Below are 27,456 nucleotides of genomic sequence, written 5' to 3'. Positions count from 1 at the left end.
GCTTCTGCCTCTTTCTGGCTTGTGGGAAAAAGGATGGAAGAAAGCTAAGTGGCTCCAAAATGATGTTGGTCCAACAGCAATCAGAGAGAGTAGAGCAACTGACCACATCATACAGTACTGAAGCAAACCCATCCATGAAAGGAGCTGCTGTTGCCACATTGACATGTCCTTGCAGGTTGTTCTATTACTGCCCCCCTCCACACAGTTGGAGTTCTGTGATATATCAAGGCAGGATCATAGGTCAGAAGTAAATAATGAGTTCCAAAAACATCTGCTTCATCACATAAATTCAAAACTGTAGAAAAATGTTGTTGGAAATTCTTGATGGCATGAGGGAGGATATATAATGGAAGTCATTGCCATTATAAACATTGAGATCCACATTTTCCAGTGTCCGCAAATTTTAATAGCCAAACCTGGTCTTTAATTTTCCCATTGATCTTAAAAGTACTCACATTTATCAATGTCTTAAGTGGGCAGCCTATATTATGGATTACAGTAATGGCTTGAACTGGTTTCATTATAAGCATAACTTTGAATCTCTTCTAACTTTAACCATAACTACCTTTGTCTGAAAACGTTTGTACTTAATTGTGATTTAAAAAAGGGCTTTTGGCTGGAAGGAAGTTTTGGAGTAGGTGTTTGGGGATTTGGTTTTTGTTTTTAATTTAAAGTACCAGCAGACCAGGGAGACGGGGAGCAAAGCCACGGAGCACGCGGGTAGCAGGACAGCCGCGGCGCGTCTGGGCTGTCCCGCTGCCCCCGTGCTCCGCGGCTTTGCTCCGAACACCTGTGGTACAGCAGCTGGGGCGCTGCCGGTTGGTCCGGTAGCGCCGCTCTGGGCACTACTGGACCAACCCGGCAGCACCCCAGCTGCTCTGCCCCAGGTGTCCTGATTCAGCCACTGCTGGTCAGTTTCAGCAGCAGCTGAATCAGGACGCCTGGGGCAGAGCAGTTTGGGTGCTGCTGGGTTGCTCCAGTAGCACCGAGGAGCGGCACTACTGGAGCAACCCAGCAGCACCCAAGCTGCTCTGCCCCAGGCGTCCCCAAGTCAGCCGCTGCTGAAACTGACCAGCGCTGACTACAGGAAGCCCGAGGCAGAGTTGCTCTGCCCCGGGCTTCCTGGAATCAGCCGCTGATCAGTTTCAGCAGCAGCTGACTTGGGGACGCCTGGGGTTCTTAAGTTGAATCTGTATGTAAGAACTGGCGTCCAGATTAAGCCTGTTGAAACTGATCAGCGGCTGATTCCAGGAAGCCCGGGGCAGAGCAACTCTGCCTCCGGCTTCCTGTAGTCAGCGCTGGTCAGTTTCAGCAGCGGCTGAATCTGGATGCCAGTTCCGACTTACATACAGATTCAAGAACAAACCTACAGTCCCTATCTTGTACGTAACCCGGGGATTGCCTGTAGTTATGAAAGCTGGAGTCTTCAAAACATAACTTGTAATTTTTTTTAAATTTTCATAAAGAAATAAATACAAAAAGTATACTATTTTAGTTTGTATATGTTGCCAAATACAGCACAATTTATAGCTTTAAAAAATCCTTTACTCAAAATCTTAGTATTAGTTTGCATATTTCCCTATATATTTAAATCAGAAAATTAATTGGTACAGAAGTTCTGCAGAGAATTTTGTATGTTTGTAACACGCAGCATAATATTGTAATATCTTTTACTGTGTATTTTAGTTTCTTCTTAGTCTAATATAAATCACACCAAACAGAGGTTGTGAAATGTCACTCTACCTATTCTATGTTAGTCGGCTCTTTCTTAATCCATGGGTCTTCCATCTCAATTAGCTATTAACAGCTGTATGTAAAATATTAAGATTAATTTTATAAAACTACAATAGTTGGATGGCTTTGAAGAAGGAAAGAGGGGCATTTTACTGGTGTTGAATTTGGAACTAGAAAAAATAGGAACAAGCTCTTGCAAAGAAAAACACTTCTTTATATTAACTGCAATATTAAAAGATTTTCAAGTTCTTTGCTCAGAAAAATATGAAGTCACACTCATCTTCATTTTAATTTAATTTTGTGTAAGCCTTCTTGTAGGTCTTTTAGAAGAATATTTGAAAAAGTTTTCCTTCCATGATTTTGCTAAGTTCAAGATGCTATGATATCTTTAATTTCCATATCACAGTCAAGTAAGGTTCCTCCTAGTCTTTTCCCCAGTAAACTTTTTGAATACATTATTTTTAAATTGAGATAGATTTTGACTCAGCATTGGAAATGTGTGTAAATTATTAAAAATGTTTGTGAACCTCTTGTGACTGTCAAACTTTTATACAACAGGATGATAAATCACAAAAGCAGTTCATTTGTATTAATACTCTAGAAGATACCCAAGCTGTCAGAGCGGTGGCTTTCCATCCAAATGGGAGTTTATATGCTGTTGGCTCAAATTCCAAAACTTTGAGGGTATGTGCATATCCAGAAGTAATTGACCCAAGGTAAGACAGAAAATAAGTGACTGTACTGTCCTACCATAATCATTTCTGTTTCTACTGCCTAGCACAGGATATCCAAAGCTGTCTAATTATTTCAAACCTGTTCTTTTCTTAACACTTAATTTTATTAGTATATTAACCTGTTAACAGTAAGCTGTTACAATGATTCTTTGATAAGATAGTAACTACCAACATAGAATAAAAAGACCAGCTGTGATTATTTTTGCATTTGTGACTAGTTTGGCTAGTTCTTTTTGCTACTGACAAGCTGTTTTGACATGAGTAATAAAACTTTTACTGTAGGTAGTATTCTTCTCTTATAGTCTTGAACACACTAGCATTGTAAAAGAAATGTTTGTGTCTTAAAATATACATTGTAGGAACAGAAAACATATGGCCAGGTGCTTCTGGTCTTAATTCCACCTGACCACCTTGAATGTTGATATCTGTTGTTTCCTTTTTTTTTTTTTTTTTTTTCCCCCAGAAATAAATCTTGGTCTTGAACTCAATTTCTAATAATTGCTTCAATTTTATTAATTTTTAAAACATTGGAGAGTTTTCAGAAAAACTTCTCTAAAATGGGATTTTGCTCCTGATGAATCTGGGATATCTTCCCAGTTAGGGGCAAAAGCATACTTTATAGCCAAATGTCTCTGCCTAATAAAAGTGATATGCATTCTGGGGGTTTTTTTTTTTTTCAAAGATAATAAACAAGGATTCAGTAACCTTCTTATTCCAAAATGTTTGATGTTGATAAGAGGCATAAAAAAAAGGCCTTGGGGGAGAAGTGGAAAGTGTTGTGGGTCCTCCTCTCCCTCCCCTTTCTCTTCCCCTGATTTGTTTGGCATGTTATGGTGGAATTTCAAAAAATCTGTTCTTTAATCTATAAATAGATTATCCCTGTAGCCTTTAACACCCTAGTTAAGTGTGTGTAATTTGATTGAATTTGTCAATAGTCACATCAATAAGATAGAAAATTACAGCACAGTAAGAAACTAAAGAGAATGTTCCAAGCTTTCCACACTTCTTCCTGAAGTCAGCTTGTACATCTCCTTACACTGTCTTGTCAGGCTATAAACATAGTAAAGAGTGTTCATATTCTTACTCTTGAGAAATATTTCCTGCATCTAATGAAATTCTAAAATTGCCTATTAAAAGTTAAGATTTGCTTTCTCATTTTTAAAAAGCCATAATACATCTGATACCTTGTCCAGTTTAAGTGTGGTTAGCCTTTTTATAGTTATTTGTTTATATATTAGGCAGTTGCTTGTCTATCATTCCTCAAAAACTGATACCGGGGTAGAGCTTCATTTCTTCCTCTGTAAAGATGGCAACAGAGTAGCTAGTAACTTTATTTCCTTTTATAACCTCTATTCTGTAACTGTAAAGTGACCACATTATTTGCTTTCCCTGTTGCATATCTATTCAAAATTCTTGGAGAGCTTGTCATTTTTGCTTCAGTCAATTTCATTTTCCAGTTTCTGTGTCAAGTATTGAAAATAGCCTATTAGCACCTGGATCGATCGGTCTTCAGCTATCATTAAGATTGCACCAATCACAACACATCCACCATTCTTCTCATACTCTTGCCTTTCTTCTCTACATTCATCTAAAACGTTTAACATTGTCACCTTCCCATCTTCTTGAAGGCGGTCTTTTCTGTTCTCGTGGGTACCACTCAGCAATAATTGTGGTCCACCTATTGTCCATGAGCCGTGCTGTTTGGCTTCCCCATCGCATTGTGTTATGTCTGCTTTCCATGATAATATTTTTCACACCGCTGTGTTCTCTGATAATTTCATTTGGAATACAATCCAGAAGGGAAATTCCCAACATAGCTCACTCCATTGCCCTTTCAGCTACTAATAGTCGCTGCTCTTCTCTCTTCATCAGTGCCCACGTTTCGCTGCCATACAACATGGCTGGCAGCACTGTTGAATTGAAGATATTTGTAAGTGTGATCTTACTGATTTTTCCTTTGAGGACATCCTTGATGGAATTGAATGCACACCATCCTGCACGAATCCTTCGCGAGAGTTCTCCGTTCAGGTCTTGGCGCATATTAACTTCTTGGCCCAAATATACGTACTGTTCCACTTCTTCGATTTCTTCTCCTGTTATCGTTATTTGGACTTTTCGTAAGACGTCTGATTGCATGTATTTCGTTTTGCAGCGGTTTATTTTCAGACCGACCTGACTGCTTTTCTTATCAAGTCTTCATAGCATGCTCTGCAATTGGTTGGTGTTTTTTGGCAATTAATACTATGTCGTCCGTGAATCTGAGATGAGAGAATCGTTCTCCATGATCTTGTTCATAACCATTTCGAGGCATGCAGTGAATAGTGCCTATTAGCAGGCAAAGATATTTAGTTTGTTGCCCTATTAGTTTTCTTGCCTTTATTGGAATGAGCTTTTATTCTAGATGCTGAACTGTATCTTAAATACTTTATAACTTTCCACTAATTTCCTACAAGCATTTTATTTCTTCATTCTAAATAACACATAAAAATCAAGGGAGATAGAGAATAGGAATTTCCCCTCAGCTAGGTGTTAGTAAAAATTGATTTAGGCTGTTCAGAAATAATGCCAGGAATGTTATGACTATACTGTACAACTGAATGACTTTTGAGGGAGTGCATTAGAGAGGTGCAAAGTTACCTGTGCTTTTTGCACAGACTGCTTCATTCTGTCTTTCTTGCTGACGGGTGAAATATATTTAGTGTCATATTGCTCCTCTTCCTTACCTTTTAATATCCAATACGTGGACTTTTGTGTGCTATGTTAGTTTGAGTAGGTCTTAAAGGTGACCTGGGAAAATCCAGGCTCACTTCCTTCGTAGAAATGGTGATCACAGACCATTGCTCTTTGTACACACAGAGGCCTCTGCAAACACTTATGTAATTGCTTAACTTTAAGTACACAAGTTGTCCCATTGAAGTCAAGAATATGCATAAAGTGTTGAGGGATGCAAAAGGGAATACATCTCCTTGTTTTCACCTGTTTTGGAGTCAGAAAATATTTTTCATCTGTAAAAAAGATGAAGCGGTGTAGTTTTTGGTTTTATTTTTTTTAAGACAATACCTTTTTTATAATAGCTAAATTTTGTTTTGAGATTGTTGTTGTCTATTTTTTTGGCCCAAGCACACTCCTAAGTGAATAGTGTTTACTTTAGAAATCTATTTCAGGGCACACTTGGAATGTTTCTATAGTGAAATTGGAGAACAAGGGAGGGTTTTAATTGTGGTTTCTCTGTTACCCTAATATTTTACTCTTAGCTGCCTTCCAGTATTAAAACTAAACAATTTTAAAGGAAAAGTTTGAATTGCCAGTCACTTGTCCATTTTCATTGCCCCTTAGAGCACTTGCTTATGCTTGCAAGGAATCAGACCACAATGAATGTGGTATGGAAGATTTTTGCATAATGCATGAAAGCTAAAATGTGGTTGGGAAACATAGTTTCTGTGTGTCAGCAAAACACTATATTTGCACACTTTTGTTTAACTTTTTTTGCCTACTGTTTGAGGGGGGAGAAGAATGGAACCAATTTAACTTTGAAAATATGCACTCAAATAGAATTGGTTTTCACTGAGAGTCTCAACAAAATATTGATGAGCTGCATTAATCTTATCATGGCTGCAAGAGTGCCATAATTTACACAGAAGATTTTCCTCTTTTGTAGATTTTAAATGTTAATTGAAAAGTTAGAAAACAGAAAAATAAGTAGAAACAATACTTTAAAATAGTGAAGCTTTTAATTCTCAAGATAAAAAAATTAAGTTTTTATCAATCTGACCTTGATTTGCTAAATGTGTTGCAAAAAAGCCATAATTTAAAAGACTAACTTTCATGCCTACTGTGAATAATACAATTGACTTACCTTTTAGGTTACATATTCTATATTTACAAATCAAGAAAATTCTTACTTTTTCAGTGCTTATAACACCCCTAAACAACCAGCAATTCGTTTCAAAAGGAACAAACATCACAAAGGGTCAATCTACTGTGTGGCATGGAGTCCTTGTGGTCAGTTATTGGCTACTGGTTCTAATGATAAATATGTTAAAGTACTACCTTTTAATGCAGAAACTTGTAATGCAACAGGTAAGGGGTGTGTGTGTCTCTCTCTCTCTTTGTGTGTATGTGTATATAACTGCTATAACATGTTGTCATGTGTTTGGGATGGTCATGTTAGTGACAAATGGCAAAATTATTTATGCATGTAATTTTGGTAATGAAGTGTATTAGACTGTCACACCTAGTCCTGAACCAATGAGAGGCTAGAAATGCTGCCAAACCAGGGCTCCAGATAAGTAGCTTTGAGTACAGGTTGGACCTCTATAGTCTGGCAACATCTGTGGTCCAACATCTCTGTGGGTGCTCCTGGGCTGAAGCACTCACTTGGAAAAGCTGGGCCCTGAGTTCAGCAACTCCTTCCATCCTAGAACTTCTGGAGCTCTTCAGGGAGAGAGGAAGAGGAGGCGTGGGGATGGGACAGTGCTCAAGAGAAGAGGCAGGGTGCATAGCCCCACAGTAGGCAGCAGCAGAGAGGCTGGCATTGACCTCCCCTGGTCCAGCAGACTCTCTGGTTTGGGACCAGTCAGGTTCTGAGGGTGCTGGACCAGGGAGGTATAGCCTGAATCTGATTTAAACTTACTTATGTTTTGGGGGAAAGGAATTCCTGCTTGGAAGTTGTAAATATTAGAAGGTTCTCAGCAAAAACAGATTAATGTCTGCTGTGCAGGTGAGAGCAAAAAGTTTATTCTACCGTGGCTAGTATACTCTTTTAAAGAAAAATATTAATAAATAAGCAGAATCTGACAGAAGGGTTTGACCAGGAATTTCAAGATCAAGATATTTTTTATTTGTTCAATGTATTCCAGGATAATCCAGTCACAGTAATAACAGATAATTTTATGGAATTTAGTCTTTCTGCACAAATGTAAAAATGCTTATTTTAAAGTCACTTGTTTAATATTGACAATATTATTTCAGTTAGAGAACTGTAATGGTGTGGGTTTGTTTTTGTTTTTTGCTAACTGGAATAAAATATTGTGAACAAACATATTGAAATCCAGCTCTGGAATTGAGAATAAATTATTGTATGAATATCAAGGGTAGGTCTACACAGCAAAGAAAAACCTGTGACTGATCTGTACCAGATGACTTGCATTCAAAGTGCTTGGGCTGCAGGATTGCTCTGTAGACTTCCAGGCTTGAGTCCTAGGATCCTGCAAGGTAGGAGGTCCCAGAGCTTGGACTTCAGCCCAAGCCCAGAAGCCTACACACCAATGGAAACAACTCCACAGCCAGAGCCGTGTGAGTGCAAGTCAGCTGGCATAGGCCCGCCACGAGTTTTTCTTTGCTGTTTAGATATACCCTAAGATGTAAACCTCAGAGTGCTTAAATGGTTACATAATTAATATGCTTTGTTTAGTGTACTTCTCACTATTCTTGGTTTTATTTTAAATTATTTCAGGACCAGACTTGGAGTTCAGTATGCATGATGGGACAATTAGAGATCTTGCTTTTATGGAAGGCCCGGAAAGTGGTGGTGCTATTTTAATTAGCGCTGGAGCTGGAGACTGTAATATTTACACAACAGACTGCCAGAGAGGTCAAGGCCTGCATGCTCTAAGTGGCCATACTGGTATGTTTGTAAAAATGACACTGTAACAATCTATTCTATGCACTGCCTTTTTAACAAGCTTTGGTAACCTCTAGAGATGTGAATGGTTAACTAGTAACCTGTGAGGGCTGGTGCAGCTCCCCACCAGGCAAGAGCTGCTCCAGCGGGCCCGAGTGCCCTAGAGGCAGGGGCTAGTATGACATCCGGAGTAGCCTCTGTCCATGGGGAGCCCAGCATGCTGTGGACAGAGGCTGCTGTGGTGGGGGCTGGGAGCCAGGAGCCGGCAGCAGTCCCAACCCCCATGGCAGCTGGGAGCCAGCAGGCAGCCTCAGTGTGGGGCAGGGAGCTGCTCCAGCTGGACTGAAGAAGCCTCCACCCGGATCCTGCTTAATCGGTTAAATATGGGGTTAGCTTAACGTTTAACCAGTTAACAGATTAACTGGGATTTTATATCCCTAGTAACACCATTAACCAAATCATGCTCTTCTTGTGGACAGCGCCTCTGTCCTATCCACAATGACTTCAAGAGAGGGTTTATTTTTTTAATCTATCTTGTTACATGTTTTAACCCCTTTGTCTCCCTGCTCACTGTGTTAATGCTAGAAAAGATGTAGAGCAGGGTGTTGCCACTGGACTGGTGGCACTTCTTCAGTCCAAGCCATGTTGCAACCCTTCCCAAGAGTTGCGTATATGTGGAGTAACATAATAAATTGAGACATGAAGAAATCTGCTAACAGGCTTTCTGAAAAGAGCTAGTTGATTATCTCTAACTCTCTGATCTCTTCAAGACTACTTTCGTAAAACCAACATATAACATTTACTCTACTGTTGACGACCCTACTTAAGGTATAAGTGCGTATATGAAACGAGAATATGTGCAAAAAATCAGTAGTGATCTTTAAATAGTGAGTAATACTAGTAAAGTAACACATGTTCTTATCTACAGGTCATATTTTAGCACTTTATACATGGAGTGGGTGGATGATTGCATCTGGTTCTCAAGACAAGACTGTAAGATTCTGGGATCTTAGAGTACCAAGTTGTGTTCGTGTAGTTGGAACAACATTTCATGGAACTGGTAAAAACTATTGCTCTTTATGCACTGGCCAAAAAGCTTATTATACATGTTTTAAAGCTGGTTCTTGGCATTTGGTTTATTGAGAATAGGAATCTTACATTGCAAAATGAAGAATTTTGGCTTCTTCAAAATAACCCCCAATTGCTCATTTTAAAAAACAGAAATTTGGTATATCTGTTCAAAAGCTGGCTATTTCTTTGCTTTGTGACCTTTTGATATTAAAAATTATTTATGTAGCACCATACATCTGTATGATGCTTTAAAGTAGGGAAAATGTACAATCATACCCCCCCCCCCCCCAAATCAACATTTAGGTCGATAAACTGCATTACAAAGAGTGCCATTTTTGTATCAGTAATTTTTTTAAATTGATAACAAATGTAAACATGATGGCTGTAAGGAATATTAAACTATTAAAAATGTCAACCTTAGAATTAAATGTTGGAATTTGGCAAATCTATTGTTCTGTAAACGACATATCCTTGCTAGGTAGTTACTATCCTCATATTAAAAAACCAGCAAGCAAATGGTCTGGTAGCACTTTATAGACTAACAAAACATGTAGATGGTATCATGAGCTTTCGTGGGCACAGCCCACTTCCTCAGAAGACCGGAGTTATGATTAGAGGATAAGGAAACTTGAAATAAATAGGAGAAAGGAAGGGGGGGGGGAGATGTTCTGTCTTCCACCCCCCTACCTCTATGCATAATGTATCAGGAGAAAGGGTGCTAAACTTGAGTAGATAAAGATCAAAGTCAGTGGATGGATAAGGCAGGAAGGATACCATTCAGAAAGTAGTTAGAATCCATAGCAGAATATACATACTTGACTAACTATGCAGAAAATTGAAAGCTGTCACTCTTGGATAGTCCTTTTTTCTGTAGTAAAACATTAAGCAGATAGTCCTCATCTTTTTTCAGACGATGCAGCTTTAACTGTGACTTTGCTACCACTCCACCATAAGAAATCCAATCAACCTATGCTACAAGTTACAAATTATAAAATTAGTGCACTATAAGATTTGTCATTTAATGTAGAGCAAATTAGCTGAAAGTACATTTAACTTGGCTAGATATGTTTTTTACCGTTTTAATATTGTCAGTTCTATAAACATCTTAAAAACCTTTAGGTGTTAAAAAGAATGTAGAACATAGATATCTAAGTTTTATTAGTTTATAGACAGCATTTTCTTACAGGTAGCGCTGTGGCATCCGTAGCTGTTGATCCTAGTGGCCGTCTCCTAGCTACAGGGCAAGAGGACTCCAGTTGCATGTTGTATGATATTCGAGGAGGACGAATGGTACAGAGCTATCATCCTCATTCCAGTGATGTTCGTTCTGTTCGCTTTTCTCCTGGAGCTCACTACTTGCTCACAGGATCTTATGATATGAAAATAAAGGTGACGGACTTGCAAGGTAAATCATGTGATGTGAAGTGCATTAAGCAAAATCGAGCAGTGAAGTGTGTTTTGTTAATATCCAAGGTTTTAAAAATTTGGATCAAAAGAAATTCATTTCTGAAAATGCAGAAATCTGAAATCTGTTAAGGCTATGAAGTGAAATGTAAAAAACTTTAAAATGCACATACAGGCAGTCCCCGGGTTACATACAAGATAGGGACTGTAGGTTTGTTCTTAAGTTGAATCTGTATGTAAGTCGGAACTGGCGTCCAGATTCAGACACTGCTGAAACTAACCGCCAGTTCTGACTTACATACAGAATCAACTTAAGAACCCCAGGCGTCCCCAAGTCAGCTGCTGCTGAAACTGATCAGCAGCTGATTCCAGGAAGCCCGGGGCAGAGCAACTCTGCCTGGGGCTTCCTGTAGTCAGCGCTGGTCAGTTTCAGCAGAAGCTGACTTGGGGACGCCTGGGGCAGAGCAGCTGGGGTGCTGCCGGGTTGGTCCAGTAGTGCCCAGAGCGGGCGCTGCAGGACCAATCGGCAGCGCCCCAGCTGCTCTGCCCCAGAGTCCAAAACAAAAGCCTGGTCTGCTGGAGGGGGGGGGAGCACACTAGCTGCGCCCCCCCCCCCCCCCCCCCAGCAGACCAGGGACACGGGGAGCAGAGCCGCAGCGGCAGCGGGGTGCCGTGCCTCTGAGGCTTTGCTCTGGCAAAGCCTCAGAGGCGAGGGACCCCGCCGCGGCTGCCGCTTCAGTCTGGGTACCTGTGGTCTGCTGGGGACGGTCCCCAGCAGACCACAGGCTCCCGGACTGAAGCCGCAGCCGCGGGGGGGGTCCTGCTCCTCTGAGGCTTTGCCAGAGCAAAGCCTCAGAGGCGCGGGGAACCGCCGCTGCTGCCGCTTCAGTCTGGGTGCCTGTGGTCTGCTGGGGACGGTCTCCAGCAGACCAGGGGCACCGGAGCAACTTACAAACGGGGCTTTCTCGCCCCGACCTCCGGGGCGAGAAAGCCCCGTTCGTAAGTGCGGATCCGACATAAGTCGGATCCGCGTAAGTCGGGGACTGCCTGTACCAGCACGGTTCTTATCTGCTAACAAAAAATTGCTCTTATTGCAGTCAAAACTGTAGTCTGGCATCTAAATATGATTAAGGAATATAATTGCAGCAAAAAACCAAAGCTGTTAATGAATAGGCCTCTTCATTGAGGTGGTGCACAAAGAACTCAGATCCACAAAGCAAAATTCCTACTTGATTTACCTCCTTTATTTTTTTTTTAAGGGAATAGTCAAAAGGAAGAAACTGAATAAGTCCTCCTATCAACCTGATTTTTATGGTCCATTCATTTGTATTTAAACTTTAGTTTATGATATAGCTGTGTTGTAAACAGCTGTATCCACCACAAAAGAGCTCCAACCTGCTTGGCCTTACGCATGGCTAAATTATAATGAGGATGTTAAAATGCATGTCATTAGGTAACCATGTAACGCCTGAAAATTTCAGTGGTTACATGAGGGGGGTGGCAGTTAACTTCCCAGGAGCTGGTGTGTGTGTAGGAAGCTGGCTTTTAAGCTGGTTCCCCGCATGTACCGGGAGCCTGTGTGTAACATGAATGTTAACCAGTAAAGACAGGTTTATCGACTAACCATTTATAAGGTTAAACTTTCACATCCCTACATTTCTAAATGTTAAATAATTATTTATAGCATTCAGTTCTGTTGATTATAGAATGGAAAGGCCCATGAGTCTCTTTCACATTCAAACTAGACTTTTCCCCTTTTAATGTGAATGAAAGGATTCTTTATCAGTAACTTCTTCAGCAAAAGAAATAGATATGTAGAGTTTATTCAAGAAAATTGTGTTAATTAAAGAAGTAATTATTTTTATTCTTCTCTCTTAGGAGACCTTACTAAGCAACTTCCTATTATGGTGGTAGGGGAACATAAGGACAAAGTGATTCAGTGTAGGTGGCATACGCAAGATCTATCCTTCCTGTCATCTTCTGCAGACAGAACTGTAACACTTTGGACCTACAATGGTTAGAGTTCAGCTAAAGGCAAAGTATGCAGACAAAGCACAGAGACAAAAAGACTACTGGACTGTAAAAATAATTTAGAGATTCAAAGAGCAGCATCTGACCAGGAGCGTGTCTTACCAAGGCACTTGTCACAGGTTTTCTGATTGCTAGGTGGTCTTGGTGTGTTAGTATTACTTTGCAGTGCTTTCAGTCTTCCATGTGAACTCTTGCTGCTGTGACATATTGTAGTCTTGTTGCCAAAGTCTGTTGGAAGAGCTCTTATGTTGTCAATGTGCACTCAAAGTAAGATTAATGATGTGTTTACAGATTAGTATTAATTGCATTCCTTGGTCTTTGCCTCAATGACAATTTTATATAGAAACTTAAACTGAATTACACTTTAATCAAGTCAGTAACTAGGTCCACATAAATGTAGAAGATAAAAATGTACTTCTGCTGTTTTACACTTCTATTGGATGCATCACTTGTCAACCAGAGGTCAGACTTTTGTTCCTCCTTCCACACTTTCAGCATTGTGTTTTTTTTAGTACATATAATTGTAAAAATTAAAGGTGACTAGGCTGTAACCGCTTCTCGTTTATAGTCCAGGATATAGCGTGTTTTGCTTTTCATCTAAACTGGGGAAATGTTGCTGTTTTTACATCATAATGTTTTCAACAGGCTTAGACATTGAAAACAAAAAGTAAAATGTTGGGTTTTCTCTAGAAACCATGTAATATTTCATTTTGAATGCAACAGAATACCTCTGTTTATAAAGTACTGTAGAAAAGTGAATGGATTGGCAGCAATGATCACAATAAGCTAAATGGCCAGCAGTTCTCTCAAATTAAAATGGCACCATCAACACTTATAGACAACAGCATGGCTTAAAATGCTGTCTGCATGATAAATTAATTTAGTTTCCCAGTCTAGAAGCATATTTGGATTTTTATTTCTTGCACTGTTTATGTAATGCAGATTTAAGGTTTTATTTCTATGAAACTTTAGATTCTATGTTTAAGTATGTTATATTTTCATATTGTACAGTTCCTTTTAAATTAAAACCTTAAATATTAGGTTATTTATTTATTTGAAATGCAGTTATTTGGTTCTAATAATGACTAAATTATCGGTTCACTCTATAAAGCATTTTTTAACTAACTGTATAAAAGTGAAAAGATTATTATGGAAGTGTATCTCCACTATAATCTCAATAAAGACCTCTGACACCTGAAAGCACAACTACTACTTATTTCACATACTCTTAGTCTGGTCTCTTTTTTGTATTACTTTTATAAATCTCCATGTTTCAGCTCCAGATATTCATGTTATTAAAAGATGAAGACTTTATACCTTCCATATCCTCTTTAATTGCTGATTTAGCAGAGCTACTGTATTATACAGATTACTTATAGAAGCTTGTTCTTGTTCTACAGATAGACCCCCAATTCTGAAGGGCTGTGTCTAGACTGGCCAGTTTTTCCAGAAAATCAGCCGCTTTTCTGGAAAAAACTTGCCAGCTGTCTACACTGTCTGCTTGAATTTCCACAAAAAGCACTGACTCCCTACTGTAAAAAATCAGTGCTTTTTGCGGAAATACTATTCTGCTCCCATTCAGGCAAAAGTCCCTTTTGCGCAAAGCTTTTGTGCAAAAGGGCCAGTGTAGACAGCTCAGATTTGTTTTCCGCAAAAAAGCCCCAATCGCGAAAATGGCGATCGGGGCTTGTTTGCGGAAAAGCGCGTCTAGCTTGGCACGGACATTTTTCCGCAAAAAGTGCCTTTGCGGAAACGCGTCCATGCAAATCTTGACGCTCTGTTCCAAAAATGCTTTTAACGGAAAACTTTTCCGGAAAATCATGCCAATCTAGACGCAGCCAAGATGTTTGAGTTGCTCTGCCTTGTTTCCCTATGTATAGCTGTTTAGCATCTGCGTGCAGTCACGCACTATTGTAACAGTCACGTTAAATTCCGTTGCAGGGAAACTGCTACATCTCATTCAAAATGTGATTCTCTTCCATTCTTCGTTCGCGTTCCAACGAGTCACTCCTTCCGTGCTGCGCGATCCGCGTTAGCCCCGCACCGACACAACGTCTGGAGCTTGACAGGGGAGAGGCTGCGCGCTTCTCACACTACCTCGCCACACGTAGAGCCGTGGGTGGGCGATGCGGGCCGGGCGCGATTTGCTGATTTTTAAATCCACCTGCGAGTGCTAGAAACGCGGAGCTTGGGCGGGGCCCGTGTGAAATGAGTCCGGCCCCAGCCCGCTGTCAGCAGCTGCACCGCACCGCCCTTCTGCCACTGCAGCAGAGGCAACGGCACTTCCAGGCCAGGCTTGCGAGAGACGCGTCCCGCCCCAGCGCTTGCAACTGACGGCTCCTGGGGCTATACATAGTTTGGTTTCCGTCGCCGCCGTCATTCTGGCTCGGAGGGTGAGGAGCGCCGAGCGCATGGATTGGGGGCCCGCCTGCTAGAGGCCGAGCCGCTCGGTGTCAGTCGCTGGCGGAGGGTGCAGAGCGGGAGCTAGGCCTGGCGCGCGGAGCAGGTGTGGGCATTGGGGGAGGGTAGCTCCCTCGTAGGGGTCCTTGCTGATGCTGTCTCGCGAGGGTTGTGGGGCTCGGGGGCGGGGCCCGGCGTGGGGTGATGCGCCGCGGGGCAGGAATGAACCCGCCAGGTTAGCGAGGCGGCTGCATAACGCGGCGCGGTTTGTGGCGGGCGCCAGAGGGTCGCGGGGCCCCCCAGATGTTGGCGGTTGCTGTGCTCGGTCGTTGCTGACCAGCAGGCACAGGTGTCCCGCCTTACCGCTGGCTAGTGTCGGGAGACTGGCGCGGCTGAGGCTGAGCCCTCGCTGTCCCGTTGCGTTACACAGACGCGCCTCCATATTTAATACAAACCCCGCCCTTACACTTCACTTCCCACTTTGCATCCGTCGTGGTTAGCGTTGGGAAAGGGAACCCGAGCGCGGATCGTTGTCCCGGAGGTGTAGCTATGAAACTTGCAAATGTTTGTTCAGTGTGACGGGTCATATTTCAATCTGTTAATACTGGATTGTTTGCTGTGCTAACAGAATTTACTTTACTTCAGCAAATTGTTCCAGTCCATGGACTCGCTTGCAGAGCTGTGTTGTGCTATTGTTCAGTAAATACAGACCTGACAGTGAATCTCAGTCTATTGTCTTAAATCTATTTAATATTTGGAGTGCTTTCTTAGGTAGGTTTTGTTCTATAGGCCATGTAGATTATCTAGCTTGTTATTTTTATGTGTATTTAGTGCAAAATTTACAGTATGTTATTGTACAAGGTGCAATTATGTTGTCAAATTTCTAGAAATATTTGAAAAGCAGACAAGTCAGATAAGTTAGATTTTTTTTTCATTCACTAGAATGACCACTTCACTTCAAAACCAAAAATCTTATTAAATACATGTAGCTGGCAAAATGAAAATATAAGTTTCCTGTCCCCCAGTCAGAAGCATTGAAGGAACATGGGGATTAAGCGAATGCCACATAATTAAGGGACACAACTAGGCAAAATTGGGATTCAGTCTTGCAGGCTGTAGAGCCTTATTCATAGCACTACACTTGTTGAAAACAAGATTTCTTCAGTGGGAGAATGATCACCTAAAACTTATTGATAGAGATGAATTCATGTTCTAACAAGTGAGGAAATCTCTAACTCGGTATTTTGGGGTGGACTTCAGTAGAATCTTAGTCCATTGTCAGTTATTGTGACTCATCCATATTGTTCATTTACTCATAATGGTCTAAATCCTGCTCCTATTGAAATCAAAGGGAGTTTTGTATTTGTAAGTGAAGAAAAATGTATTGATTTTTTTTTTGAACACCCTTTGCTTTCTCTCTCAAGTTTGGACTCTTACATATGCTAGTCTGTGTATTCACAGTATAAATTATTCATAAATTTTCTTTTGGCTTAACCATTTAGACATCCTGAAAAATTATTCTGTTTTATAGGAAACCAGTTTATGCACAGCTTTGTGAAAAGGTTGATATGTCATAAATTTGTTCAACTTCTAACCTCAGTTTGCAGTTTTAATTAAATGTGTGGATTTTGTTGTACTCAGGATGCTGGTTCCCTTGGTACTGTATGCAGCTGTCATCATAGGAAGTGGTGAAGTTCAAGGTGATGAATGGATTGACCCCACAGATATGCTCAATTATGATGCAGCTTCAGGAACAATGAGAAGACCTGCTAAGGTTAAAAAAAAAAGTCACTTTCTCTCCATATTACTCATACATTCTTATGTCAAAAGAACAAGATTAATTCTACACTCTTAGGAGTTAGGGATATAAAATCCCATTTAATTAATTCACCAGGTAATTAACTTTAATTGACTTATTTTAAACACAGAGGTTGGGGCTCCAGCCCCCACCAGTTAATCATTAACATTCCTATTGTGAGTATACATTTATGATTATGAACACATGCAGGGTTTTTTCCCACAGAATCTGTACTTTCAGTGCTAGAGCCCACTGCCCAGCTTGCAAATGTGTCTGGAGCATGACTACTGAGAGCGGAATCTTTGTAGGGATTAGCTGCAAGAGTTAAACAAGTCTCTGCTGAGCATGTGCTAACTGTGATTTTTTTTTTTTTTTCCCCCAAGTCTCATAATTTAGTCAAATTGGGGTGGATTTTCACAGAGACAGCAAAAGGCACGTTCCAGACACAAAGTACACCTTCCAAACAAATTTCAAATTTCTGCTCCAGAGTATGGAGTCACTAGAGCATCTGAAGGAATAGGATACCAGGATTTAACAGGTTTAATACAAACATTTTCCCTAGCCTCATTCTTAGAAATGGGCCAACCGGCTTAGGTAATTTTTTTTTAATTTGGTCTGAGGCAGATGCTCCATTGGAATGGAGTTAAGAGGAAGAAACAGAAGAGTTGGATTGAGCCAGGGAGGAGTGGGGTCTCTGGATTGTGGTGGGAACAAACAGCCTGTTTTGTCTGTCATCTTTGTTACTTCATCTAAAATAATTTCAGAAAGTCTCTGCAAAGTTCTCCTTTTACTGATCTCCATTTTTTTTCTGTGGAGGGGCCAGTCTACTTCCAAACAAGGAAATAGGATTTACACTAAATAGCAATAACTTGTGTGACTATTTCAAACTGGGATTTAAGAGATTTCTTTGGGCATGAAAAATTATGTTGGGGGAACTTTCACGTTATGAAGTGTATAATGTAATCAGAATACTCTGGAAAATATTTACACAGACTGCTGTTAATAAGCTAATATTGGTATTTATGTAATCAAGGATATTAATAGTTCCAAGTATACATTGGGGACATTTTCCATTCTGCCTTTAAATTTTTAAATTGAAATTGCTTTTATGAAATATGCTTTTATTGGTTAAGTGTGTTAAGCATTGGAGAATCTAAGCTCTTACATGTATTAAAGTCAGAGGAAGTTTTGTTGTTGAATTCAGTGGGAGCCAGAAAACATCAGAGGCTTATTCTGTGACCTCAAATGTTTAGTTTGAAACCCCCTCCATTTGCTGGGTTTTTTTTTTCCAGCAGCTCTCTGCTGCACTTCTGAGAGGTGATTTTTAGGAAGACTCCGTGGGCTTAAAATTCAGGTTTCAGCTCTTCAGTTACATTTCTTTTCCTTTTATATTTTCTTGCAATGTATAAAATGACCTGATTGATTAAATATTAGCCTTCTTTAACCAACATCTTGCTAAGGGCTATAATAAAAATACATTTTCTTCACTGTAACTACAGGTAAATCATGACGACTCTGATAATAAGAAGGTAGCGGATACTGTTGCAGACTTGGGAAGCACTACAGCATTATCGGAGTGCCATAGGAAATTAGAATTCTTCATTCAGAAGGTTATCTTATCATTTTATATTCATTCAGAAAGCTATCAAAAAGTCTAAAGTACTTTCTATTTTTTTATGTTATTTACATTTTTTTTTTTAAATAATCAGAAATGTTGGTTTAGAACAGGTGGATTACTTGAGGATCAGTTGTGGATGTAACTGCTGCTGAGTATAGTCATTCAATATATTTTCTTGATATTTCAGCCTTTTAATTTGATTAATCTGTTAAGTCTGTAGATAGTCATATACTGTCACATTTTGGCTTATTTTAGAAAGGTACTAACAGGAAAGTAATGGGAGTGTTTAAACGATTAACTGATAAACCTGGTTTTATTGGTTAATCAGACTGATTACACATACCTCACCCCTTGCTGCCTCAGTACCTGTGGGAAGTCAGCTCCCTGTGTGTGCTGTTTCCTGTGGGAGCTCCCCCTTTCCCCCTCTTTGCTGCCTCCTGCAGAGGGAGTACTGACACAAACTCTGTTCTCAGGGTGCTCGGGCCTGCCGCGGACAGAGACTGCTGCGTGGGATGCCGAAGCAACCTCAGTTCACGCAGAGCTCAGGCCACCAATGGACAGGGGCTGCTGTCTCTGTATCAGAGGCAGTAGTGCGGGGCAGCAAGTGGAAGCTTAAACCAGCTCCTCCTGCCACTCTGTGCTACTGCCCATGATACAGAGAAAGCAGCGTGGTATGGCAGGGGGCTCCCTGGGAGTGGGGCCATGAGCCCCACCCCTGGGAGTATTTTAGTAACCATGTAACTCATAAATCTTTTTTGCAGCTATATGATTACTAAAATGTCATCTAACATCCCTAGAAGAGAACACCCAGAATGTATGTTTTTGGCATGATTGCCTGTTTAAAAATGAAATTCATAATGCATACACACTTCGATAATCCTAATAGGAAAATCTATTTTCCTATTAAAGTTTAAAATTTCATGTACATATTTCTATTAAATCTAAGGGAATAAAGTCTTTCCCTTCAGTGCTCGCAATTAAAGTTTGAAATACTTTGTTTTAGTCTTTGGAAACTAAGGGTACGTTTAGACTACATGCCTCGGGCGGCAAGAGGCATGTAGATTAGATTACCTGGCATAGGAAAATGAAGCGGCGATTTAAATAATTGCCGCTTCATTTAAATTTACATGGCTGCCGCGCTGAGCCGATCAGCTGTTTGTCGGCTCAGCGCGGTAGTCTGGACACGCGGGGGTCGACATCAAAGGCATTTGTCGACCACCCAGGTATGCCTCCTGGGATGAGGCATATCTGGGTGGTCGACGTATGCCTTTGATGTCGACCCCCACGCGTCCAGACTACCGCGCTGAGCCGACAAACAGCTGATCGGCTCAGCGCGGCAGCCATGTAAATTTAAATGAAGCGGCGATTATTTAAATCGCCGCTTCATTTTCCTATGCCGGGTAGTCTAATCTACATGCCTCTGTCGCCAGAGGCATGTAGTCTAGACGTACCCTAAAAGACTAAACTAGATAAACAGGGAAAATTGATCTACTTCTTTCATTGTTTGTGTAATATAAAAAATGAGAGGAGTGCTAATAGGCAGTTTGTCAGAGACAGGGCCACAAGACATAGCCTGCAGAGATTCTAGGCAGCGTTGCAGCTTTAGGACAGACCCAGAAGACTGCTGTAACTTACGTTAGTTTGCAGGTCTGTCTAAATTATGTAGGGATCTTCTCAATCGCCCAAAGTAGCCCGGGATTAGGTATTGCAAACATGGCTAAAAGCCACCTCAGCTATGTGGACACTTCCCTTACCCATTTCACCCCAGGGTGAGAGTTCTGTACTGTGTCCTTTTAGATGCAGCAAAAACCTCATGCACGCACGCGTGCGCACGCACACTCTGTATAACTAATCTTTTTATAACTGAACTGATATAAATCATCTTATGATATAAATTTCAGAATATTGAGGGATGAACAAATCTTGAGGTTTTTCTAGTCCAATGTTTATATTGAGGTTAGGATTCAGACCACATCATCATCAGAAGGTTAAAAGTCCACAACTTTTACGACTTAGAAACAAGTGCCATGGAAAAAAGTTGGAAAAATGTTGTTCTTAAGTATATATATTACTGTGATTTTCTGAGACATATTAGCAGCAACAAGCTTGTGCTAGGCTGTAGGAACTTGTTTCATTCACTAGAAACACTATTAATCCCTTGCATAAATTAATTTGTCATCAGTGAAAGTTTGTAACTTGGAATTTGTTTTCTTGCTCCAGATTGAAGAGTGTGAGAAGAAAGAGAAGACTATGTTAAGTGAAAGTCGCAGCATTCATGTTTTTAGGAGATACTTGAATAAGATTTTACTTGAAGCTGAAAGACTTGGCCTTGTGAGTATTCATATGTTGATGAAAACAGGGTAGAATTTTAGCTGCTACTTTACACATTTCTTTATGATTACAAATCAACATAGCATAGTAATTTAAGTACTGTATTCCAGTTATTCCAACTAAGAGAAATAAGAGAAGGGAATTAGTGAAAAGACATTTTTACAGCTTAAATTTTGATAAATTGATTAAAATACATACAGTAAAATAATTCACCTGCTATGCTACCCCTCTTGTGCCTCAGTTTGTCCACATCATCAGAGGGATTCTAACTAAGGATGTTAAATAATGATTAATTTACTAGTCGAGTAGTCAATGGAATTTCCATTGACTACTCGACTAGTCAATAGGAACTTGCGCATTCTCCCTTTGAAATGTACAAGAGCCCCAGAGGTGGCTCTTGTGCATTTCAAAATTGGAACTCCCCGCTGGCCCCAGGCTGTATGTGAAGTCCCGCTGACTCCCAGCTCCATGAGGGCATTTCCTCTTTGAAATGCACAAGAGCCTGGGGGCTTCTGCACATTTCAAAGCGGAAGCACCTGATGTGCCAGCTCTGATGTGTACAAGAGTCCCAGTGGCAAGAGCCGGCTTTGAAATCTACAAGAATCCCCAGTGGACTCCACGTGGCAATATGGGTCTTTTTCAGTGGATAAATAATACTGCAGATTTAAAGAAAATTCAGCTATTCCTAATGCTTTTATTTGTCTTTCTGATTTGCTATCGCACCTAGACTGTTGTAATGGTTGTTTTGCTTTCCTTTAGCCTGATGAAAACATTGGCAATGGGCATTATGATGCTGAGATCATCCTTACAAGTCAGGCTCTTTTGGAGATCAACAGATTTCTCAGTGAAGGGGACTGGAAACCAGGAGCTTTGGATGATGCAGTTAGTGATATTCTGATTAATTTTAAACATCATGATTATGAAGTGTGGAAATGGAAGTTTGAAGACGCTTTTGGAATTGATCCATACAATGTGTTCATGGTAAGAGAGTAGGAATTCTCTGTACTATTGTACTTTCCAATGTTCTTTAATGAGCCAGTCCTGTCACTAAGTATTCTATCTGTGCTTTCTGCCAGTAGATGGAGATAAACGTATTATGCTCTTTCCCTCATGAAGTGCTAGCTGAGCATTGCTGACTCTTTTCATCCCAGCAGGTGAAGATGACCTGCCTGTCCAGATCAGGGATTTTTAAATTTGATTTTCCTCCTCTCTTTTTCTTATTTTTTTTTCCTGTTTGAAACAATCACTTGGCCTCACAGTTATTTCTCTTCACCTTTTGGATCTGTGCCTAGACTGGCCCATTGAGTTCTGCATCTTTCCTAGTCCTAGAATTCCAGATCTGTCTCCAGGTCCAGATATTGGATCTTAAGTTACAGGGTTTCAGAAACATCCTGAGGGCTGTAATTTGGACTCTGTGGATGTTACTTTCGGGGTTGATTTGTATAATGTGCTTGCTTATGGTGAGAAAAGAGCGAGATTAGTTTTAAATGTTACAACTTTTGATAGCTCTGTGTCTTTAGATGTAATTATATCTGCAGTTTTAAAATGTAGGTTTTGAGTTAGTTATGAATACTGGTGTAATTCCACTGAAGGTCTGTGGTGAATTCATAAGTCATAAATTGAAATTTCTTTACAAGTCAAAATATGCCTCTGTATTAGATGAATTTTTATTTTGAATCAATTGCCGTGGTCCCCAACCCGGTGCCCGCAGGCGCCATGGCGCCCGCCGGGCTCTTTACATGCACCCGCGGAGCAATCTGGGCTGGCAGGTGCCAGCCCCGGGCGCATGGCTGGCCCCGCCCCCGGGGGCGCCGCGCGTGCCCTTGCCGGCTCCGGCCTTGGCCCCGCCCCCGGGGGCGCCGCGCGTGCCCTTGCCGGCTCCGGCCTTGGCCCCGCCCCCGGGGGCGCCGCGCATGCCCTTGCCGGCGCCGACCTTGGCCCCGCCCCCGGGGGCGCCGCGCATGCCCTTGCCACCTCCGGCGCCGACCTTGGCCCCGCCCCCGGGGGCGCCGCGCATGCCCTTGCCACCTCCGGCCTTGGCCCCGGCCCCGCGGCACTTACGGGGGGGGGGGGGGCGCCGGCCCCGGGCGCGCGGCGCTAATGGGGGGGGGGGCGCCGGGCGCGCGGCGCTTACGGGGGGGGGCGCCGGCCCCGGGTGCGCGGCGCTTGCCGGGGGCCCGGCCCCGGGCGCGTGGCTATGGGGGGGGCCACCCCCGGGCGGGCAAGTGTCCCCGCCCCCTGGCGCCCGGCGGGCGAACGGCTACGCCCCCTGGCGCCCGCCAACCTGAAAAGGTTGGGGACCACTGATCTATTGGATGGTTAATTATTCTTTTATCCAATTCATCATGCCTTTAGCAATACCTTTTACCTCTATTCAATGGTCTTTTCCTGTTATATGTCTCCTCCCCTTCTCTTCCTCCCCCTTCTTGCAAGGTCATGTAGAGGAGTCTTGCTTCTGCTTTCTTTTTCTGCTTAAGCTGCTGACAGAATAGTTTTGCCTCACTGGCATGCCCCAGATGCGATTCTCTCTTTATGAAAGCATCCAACATCTTCCTGCTCTACCACTGATTTTGTTGATTCTTGTACTTTGCCTTTTTAACAACTGTCACGCTGAAAATGTAATTGAAAATAATTTCCTCACAGTGCAGAATAGGGATGTAATCGTGTAGCTGGTTAAATAACTGATAAGCATTCACTAATCAGTTAACGCTATCGTCTACATGCAATCTCATGCCCCTCCACATTGTCACATTTGGAGCCAGCGCACAAGCACGCTAGCTCAGTCCTGATACAGGCCAGGTCTGGCACTTACCCCCACTGCAGCTCTGCATTTAAAGAGTTTGAGAGCCGGCGCACAAGCACACTAGCTCAATCCCGGCTTGCGCCAGGCCTAGCACCTGCAGCAGGGTAGGTGCTGGACCTAGCATGAGTCTAAACTGAGCCAGCATGCTTGCATGACAGCTCTCAGGTTCTTTTAACTGAAGAGACACTTATCAGTTAATCGTGTAGCCCCTTACAATATAAATTCCCTTTACAATATAAATCCATTGTAGCATCAGAAGAGCATAAGAATGACCATACTGGATCAGACCAAAGGTCCATCTAGCCCAGTATCCTGTCTACCGACAGTGGCCAATACCAGATGTCCCAGAGGGAGGGATCACAACAGGTAATTCTCACGTGATCTCTCCCGTCACCCACCTCCAGAGGATAGGGACACCATTTCTATCCATCCTGGGTAATAGCTATTGATGGAGCTAACCTCCATCAATCTATCTAGCTCTTTTTTGAACCCTATTAAAGTTCTAGCCTTCACCGGTTCCTCCAGCAAGGAGTTCCACAGGTTGATTGTGTGCTGAGTGATGAAAAATTTCCTTTTGTTTGTTTTAAACCTGATGCCAATTAATTTCATTTGGTGACCCCTATTGTTATATTGTGGGAATAAGTAAATAGCTTTTCCTTATTCACTTTTTCCACATCAGTCATGATTTTATAGACCTCTGTCATATCCCCCATTAGTCTCCTCTTTTCTAAGCTGAAAAGTCCAAGTCTCTTTAATCTCTTCATATGGGACCTGTTCCAAACCACTAATCATTTTTGTTGCCCTTTTCTGAACCTTTTCCAATGTCAGTATATATATTTTTTGAGATATGGCAACCACATATGTACACAGTATTCAAGATGTGGGCGTACTATGGTTTGATATAGAGGGAATAAGGTATTTTTTGTCTTATTCTCTATCCTTTTTTTTATTATTATTTTTTAATATCCAGATCCAGCAGTTTCTTTTTAGCAGATTCCACATTGGTCTCAGAAAGCTCATATTTCCTGAGAGGCCTGGCTTTTCAAAGTCCTATCTACTTTTTTTTTTTTTTCTTTTTTAAACTCATAGACACATAGACCTTAACGCTCAAAAGAGACCACGGTTATCTAATCTGATCTCCTGCATATTGCAGGCCATAAAATCTCACCTACCCATTCTTATAATAGATCAAAACCTTTGGCTGGGTTACTGAAATCCTCCAATCATAATTTAAAGACTTCAGGTTACAGAGAATCTAGAATCTGCTGTTCATGCTAGCCCACAAAAGTGACTTGTGCCCCAAGTTGCAGAGTAAGGCAAAAACTCCCTAAGGTCTTTACCAGTGTGACCTGGGGGAAAATTCCTTCCTGACCCCAAATATTATGATTTGGTATTGAAGTTATACCCTGAGCATTTGGACAAGACCCACCAGCCAGATAACTGGGAAAGAATTCTCTGTAGTACCTCAAAGTCCTCCCCCATATAGCATCCCACCAGTAGCTGTTAAAGATATTTGCTGCTAGCAATTGCGAAATGGCTAGGCCAATCCCCTTGTGCCATCCCCAACATAAACTTATCAAGCTCAGTTTTGAAACTAGTTAGGTAAATGAACCTGAAAAAGAGAGAAGTTTGTAACTCTCTTCTACTGGAAATAGGCTTGAAAAATTGCAAATCTGGTTCATGACTTTCCCTTCTTAATTCCTTTTCAGGTACTCTTGTGTTTGGTGTGCATTACAGTAATTGTAGCTACTGAGCTATGGACACATATTGGCTGGGTTACTCAAGTAAAACGTATTTTATTCATCAGTTTTCTCATCAGTTTTGGATGGAACTGGATCTACTTATACAAGGTAAATTAATCAGAAATCCTGGTTTGGTTTAAGAATAAACATTTAAGCTATGATAATCTGTAGAGTTTGGAGATTATTTTTGTTATGTTATTGATTGCCAGAGTGAATACTTCAATGAAGACTTCAGATTGCAAGTTTTAGAATAAAATTCCTGTTTCCCCTTTCTGCAATGGAGCACAGAATTCAAAACGATCATAATTCCACTCCAAAGGGTTAGAAGACTATATGGGACTCTCTTAAGCACCAGGGTGGCAGGGGTTTAGGAAATGGCTAACTGATCAGTGTGCTATATTGATAAAACCCTATATAATGGGTATGTTCTGTACAGCAGTTTCTACTAAAGACCAGAGCTTCAATAATGTTATAGAACAATAGATAGTACCTTGGATTGTGTTAGGGAAACAATCTTGTTATTTCTTCAGCTTCTCCCTAAAAGTCCCTCACAAAAAGCACATTTAATTTGGCTTTTCCCAGATGAGGCTTTGGTCTTTAATTTGAAATTGAGAGTTTAGCTTATCGCTGGTCAATTTAAAACAAAATGATCAGATCTTTGATGTGCATTGGCATTTTACAGGCACTGCACTGATTTAAAAATTACACTTATTCAAAAGATTTTTACCTACTATTACAAATTGCATCAACATTTATTACTAAAAGATTGAATTGGCCTTGCATGTGGGGGATCAGGGCAGAGTTCTGTGGCAGTGGAGGGTGAAAAGAGGCTCAGGGCAAGGGGGCTGGGTGAGTGTGTGGGGTGCAGGAGTCAGGGTTTGGGGGTGAGGAGGGGCTCAGGGCAGGAGACTGGGTGTGTGCAGGGTTCAGGAACTGGTGGGGGCCACACTGGCAGGGCAGTGGTTAGGGTTGTAAAATCCCATTTAAAAAGTTAACCAGCTAAATGTTATATTTAACCAGGATCCTGTGGGCAGGGAGGCACTGCAGCCGAGTAGTCTTACGCCCATGGTGCACTGGGCCTTACTATGGCTGCTCAGGATGGGTTGGGCTTGCTATGCCACAGAGACAGGGGGCATTGCTCCATTCCAACCAGGTTGACTGTTAATCTGATATGGATAATGCTTACCAGATAACTCCTTATATCCGTAGTGGCAGCTCCCTGGGGCTGGCCATGCCAGGGATTATGCTGGCTGGGTATGGGGCAAGAAGCATACTTCCACTGTTTCCCCCTGCTGACTGAATGGGGTTATAGTTGTCCCAGTTCCCATATCTGACCCCTTGTTACTCTCCTGGTCGTTACACAGTATAACTGTCCTTGATAGCATTCCCCTCTTTCCGTGTTATAAAAAACATTTGCATTTCAGGCACATCCCATTGTCCTAGCACAACCAAGCCCTTACCTTGCTTTAAGTTATAAGAGGAAGCTGCATGCCAAATTTGGTGGTCTCAGCTCTTACCATTTTAGAGGAGTTTCTGGAACAAACAAGCAGATGAATAGACAGACATGCTTGCTCACAGACAAACTCTCTCAAATATATAGTAGATGAATATAGAGATTTGAGGGAGAGGGAAATTCTCCTATTGTCCAGTTTGTTCCCATTATGCATAGTCAGATTTGCTGTTTCCCACAGTCGATTTTTGTGGGATTTACTTTGACTGTCTTTTACACATCAATAAGGGGAGACAATTTTTTTGTATTGGAAAATGTGGTTGTAAGACTGCAAAAATTGGCATGGAAGTCCAAGTAATTAGTTTCTGTAGCATATTCAACTTAGTTTCTATGTTCTATCTTGCTTTAGTAACTTACTTTGTTCTGTGTGCTGTCTCTTATGATCACTTAAATCCTACCTTTTATACAGGCAGTCCCCGGGTTACGTACAAGATAGGGACTGTAGGTTTGGTCTTAAGTTGAATCTCTATGTAAGTCGGAACTGGCATCCAGATTCAGCCGCTGAATCGGGACACCAGTTCTTACTTACATACAGATTCAACTTAAGAACCCCAGGCGTCCCCAAGTCAGCTGCTGCTGAAACTGATCAGCAGCTGATTCCAGGAAGCCCGGGTCAGAGCAACTCTGCCTCGGGCTTCCTGTAGTCAGCTTCTGGTC

At 41.6% G+C, this 27,456-nt stretch overlaps 2 protein-coding genes across 14 annotated transcripts in view; both read left to right on the top strand.

Annotated features, from left to right (window-relative positions):
- Positions 1-13,819, top strand: part of WDR47 (WD repeat domain 47) — a 57,693-nt gene extending 43,874 nt beyond the window's left edge. For all 4 annotated transcript variants that reach the window (XM_006132626.4, XM_006132624.4, XM_006132625.4 and 1 more), the window contains exons 10-15: positions 2,293-2,450; positions 6,379-6,548; positions 7,924-8,094; positions 9,020-9,151; positions 10,349-10,567; positions 12,445-13,819. In XM_006132626.4, coding sequence (XP_006132688.2) covers positions 2,293-2,450; positions 6,379-6,548; positions 7,924-8,094; positions 9,020-9,151; positions 10,349-10,567; positions 12,445-12,587 — 993 coding nt within the window. In that variant the 3' untranslated portion in view covers positions 12,588-13,819. The remainder of the gene's footprint in view (positions 1-2,292; positions 2,451-6,378; positions 6,549-7,923; positions 8,095-9,019; positions 9,152-10,348; positions 10,568-12,444) is intronic.
- Positions 13,820-14,406: 587 nt separating this feature from the next.
- CLCC1 (chloride channel CLIC like 1) overlaps positions 14,407-27,456 on the top strand; it is a 45,590-nt gene continuing 32,540 nt past the window's right edge. For 2 of the 10 annotated variants that reach the window (XM_075936671.1, XM_075936670.1), the window contains exons 1-6: positions 14,407-15,103; positions 16,639-16,771; positions 18,295-18,405; positions 20,634-20,744; positions 21,504-21,725; positions 25,257-25,397. In XM_075936671.1, the coding sequence (XP_075792786.1) occupies positions 16,640-16,771; positions 18,295-18,405; positions 20,634-20,744; positions 21,504-21,725; positions 25,257-25,397 (717 nt within the window). In that variant the 5' untranslated portion in view covers positions 14,407-15,103; position 16,639. Of the gene's footprint in view, positions 15,104-15,167; positions 15,233-15,393; positions 15,539-15,561; positions 15,769-16,638; positions 16,772-18,294; positions 18,406-20,633; positions 20,745-21,503; positions 21,726-25,256; positions 25,398-27,456 lie in introns of those variants that run through there. The other 8 variants (XM_025189413.2, XM_025189415.2, XM_075936669.1 and 5 more) reach the window with 8 other exon arrangements.

This window comes from Pelodiscus sinensis, chromosome 9, assembly GCF_049634645.1.
Source record: "Pelodiscus sinensis isolate JC-2024 chromosome 9, ASM4963464v1, whole genome shotgun sequence".
Classification (NCBI taxonomy): domain Eukaryota; kingdom Metazoa; phylum Chordata; order Testudines; family Trionychidae; genus Pelodiscus; species Pelodiscus sinensis.
This window is presented reverse-complemented; position numbering and strand designations above follow the sequence as displayed.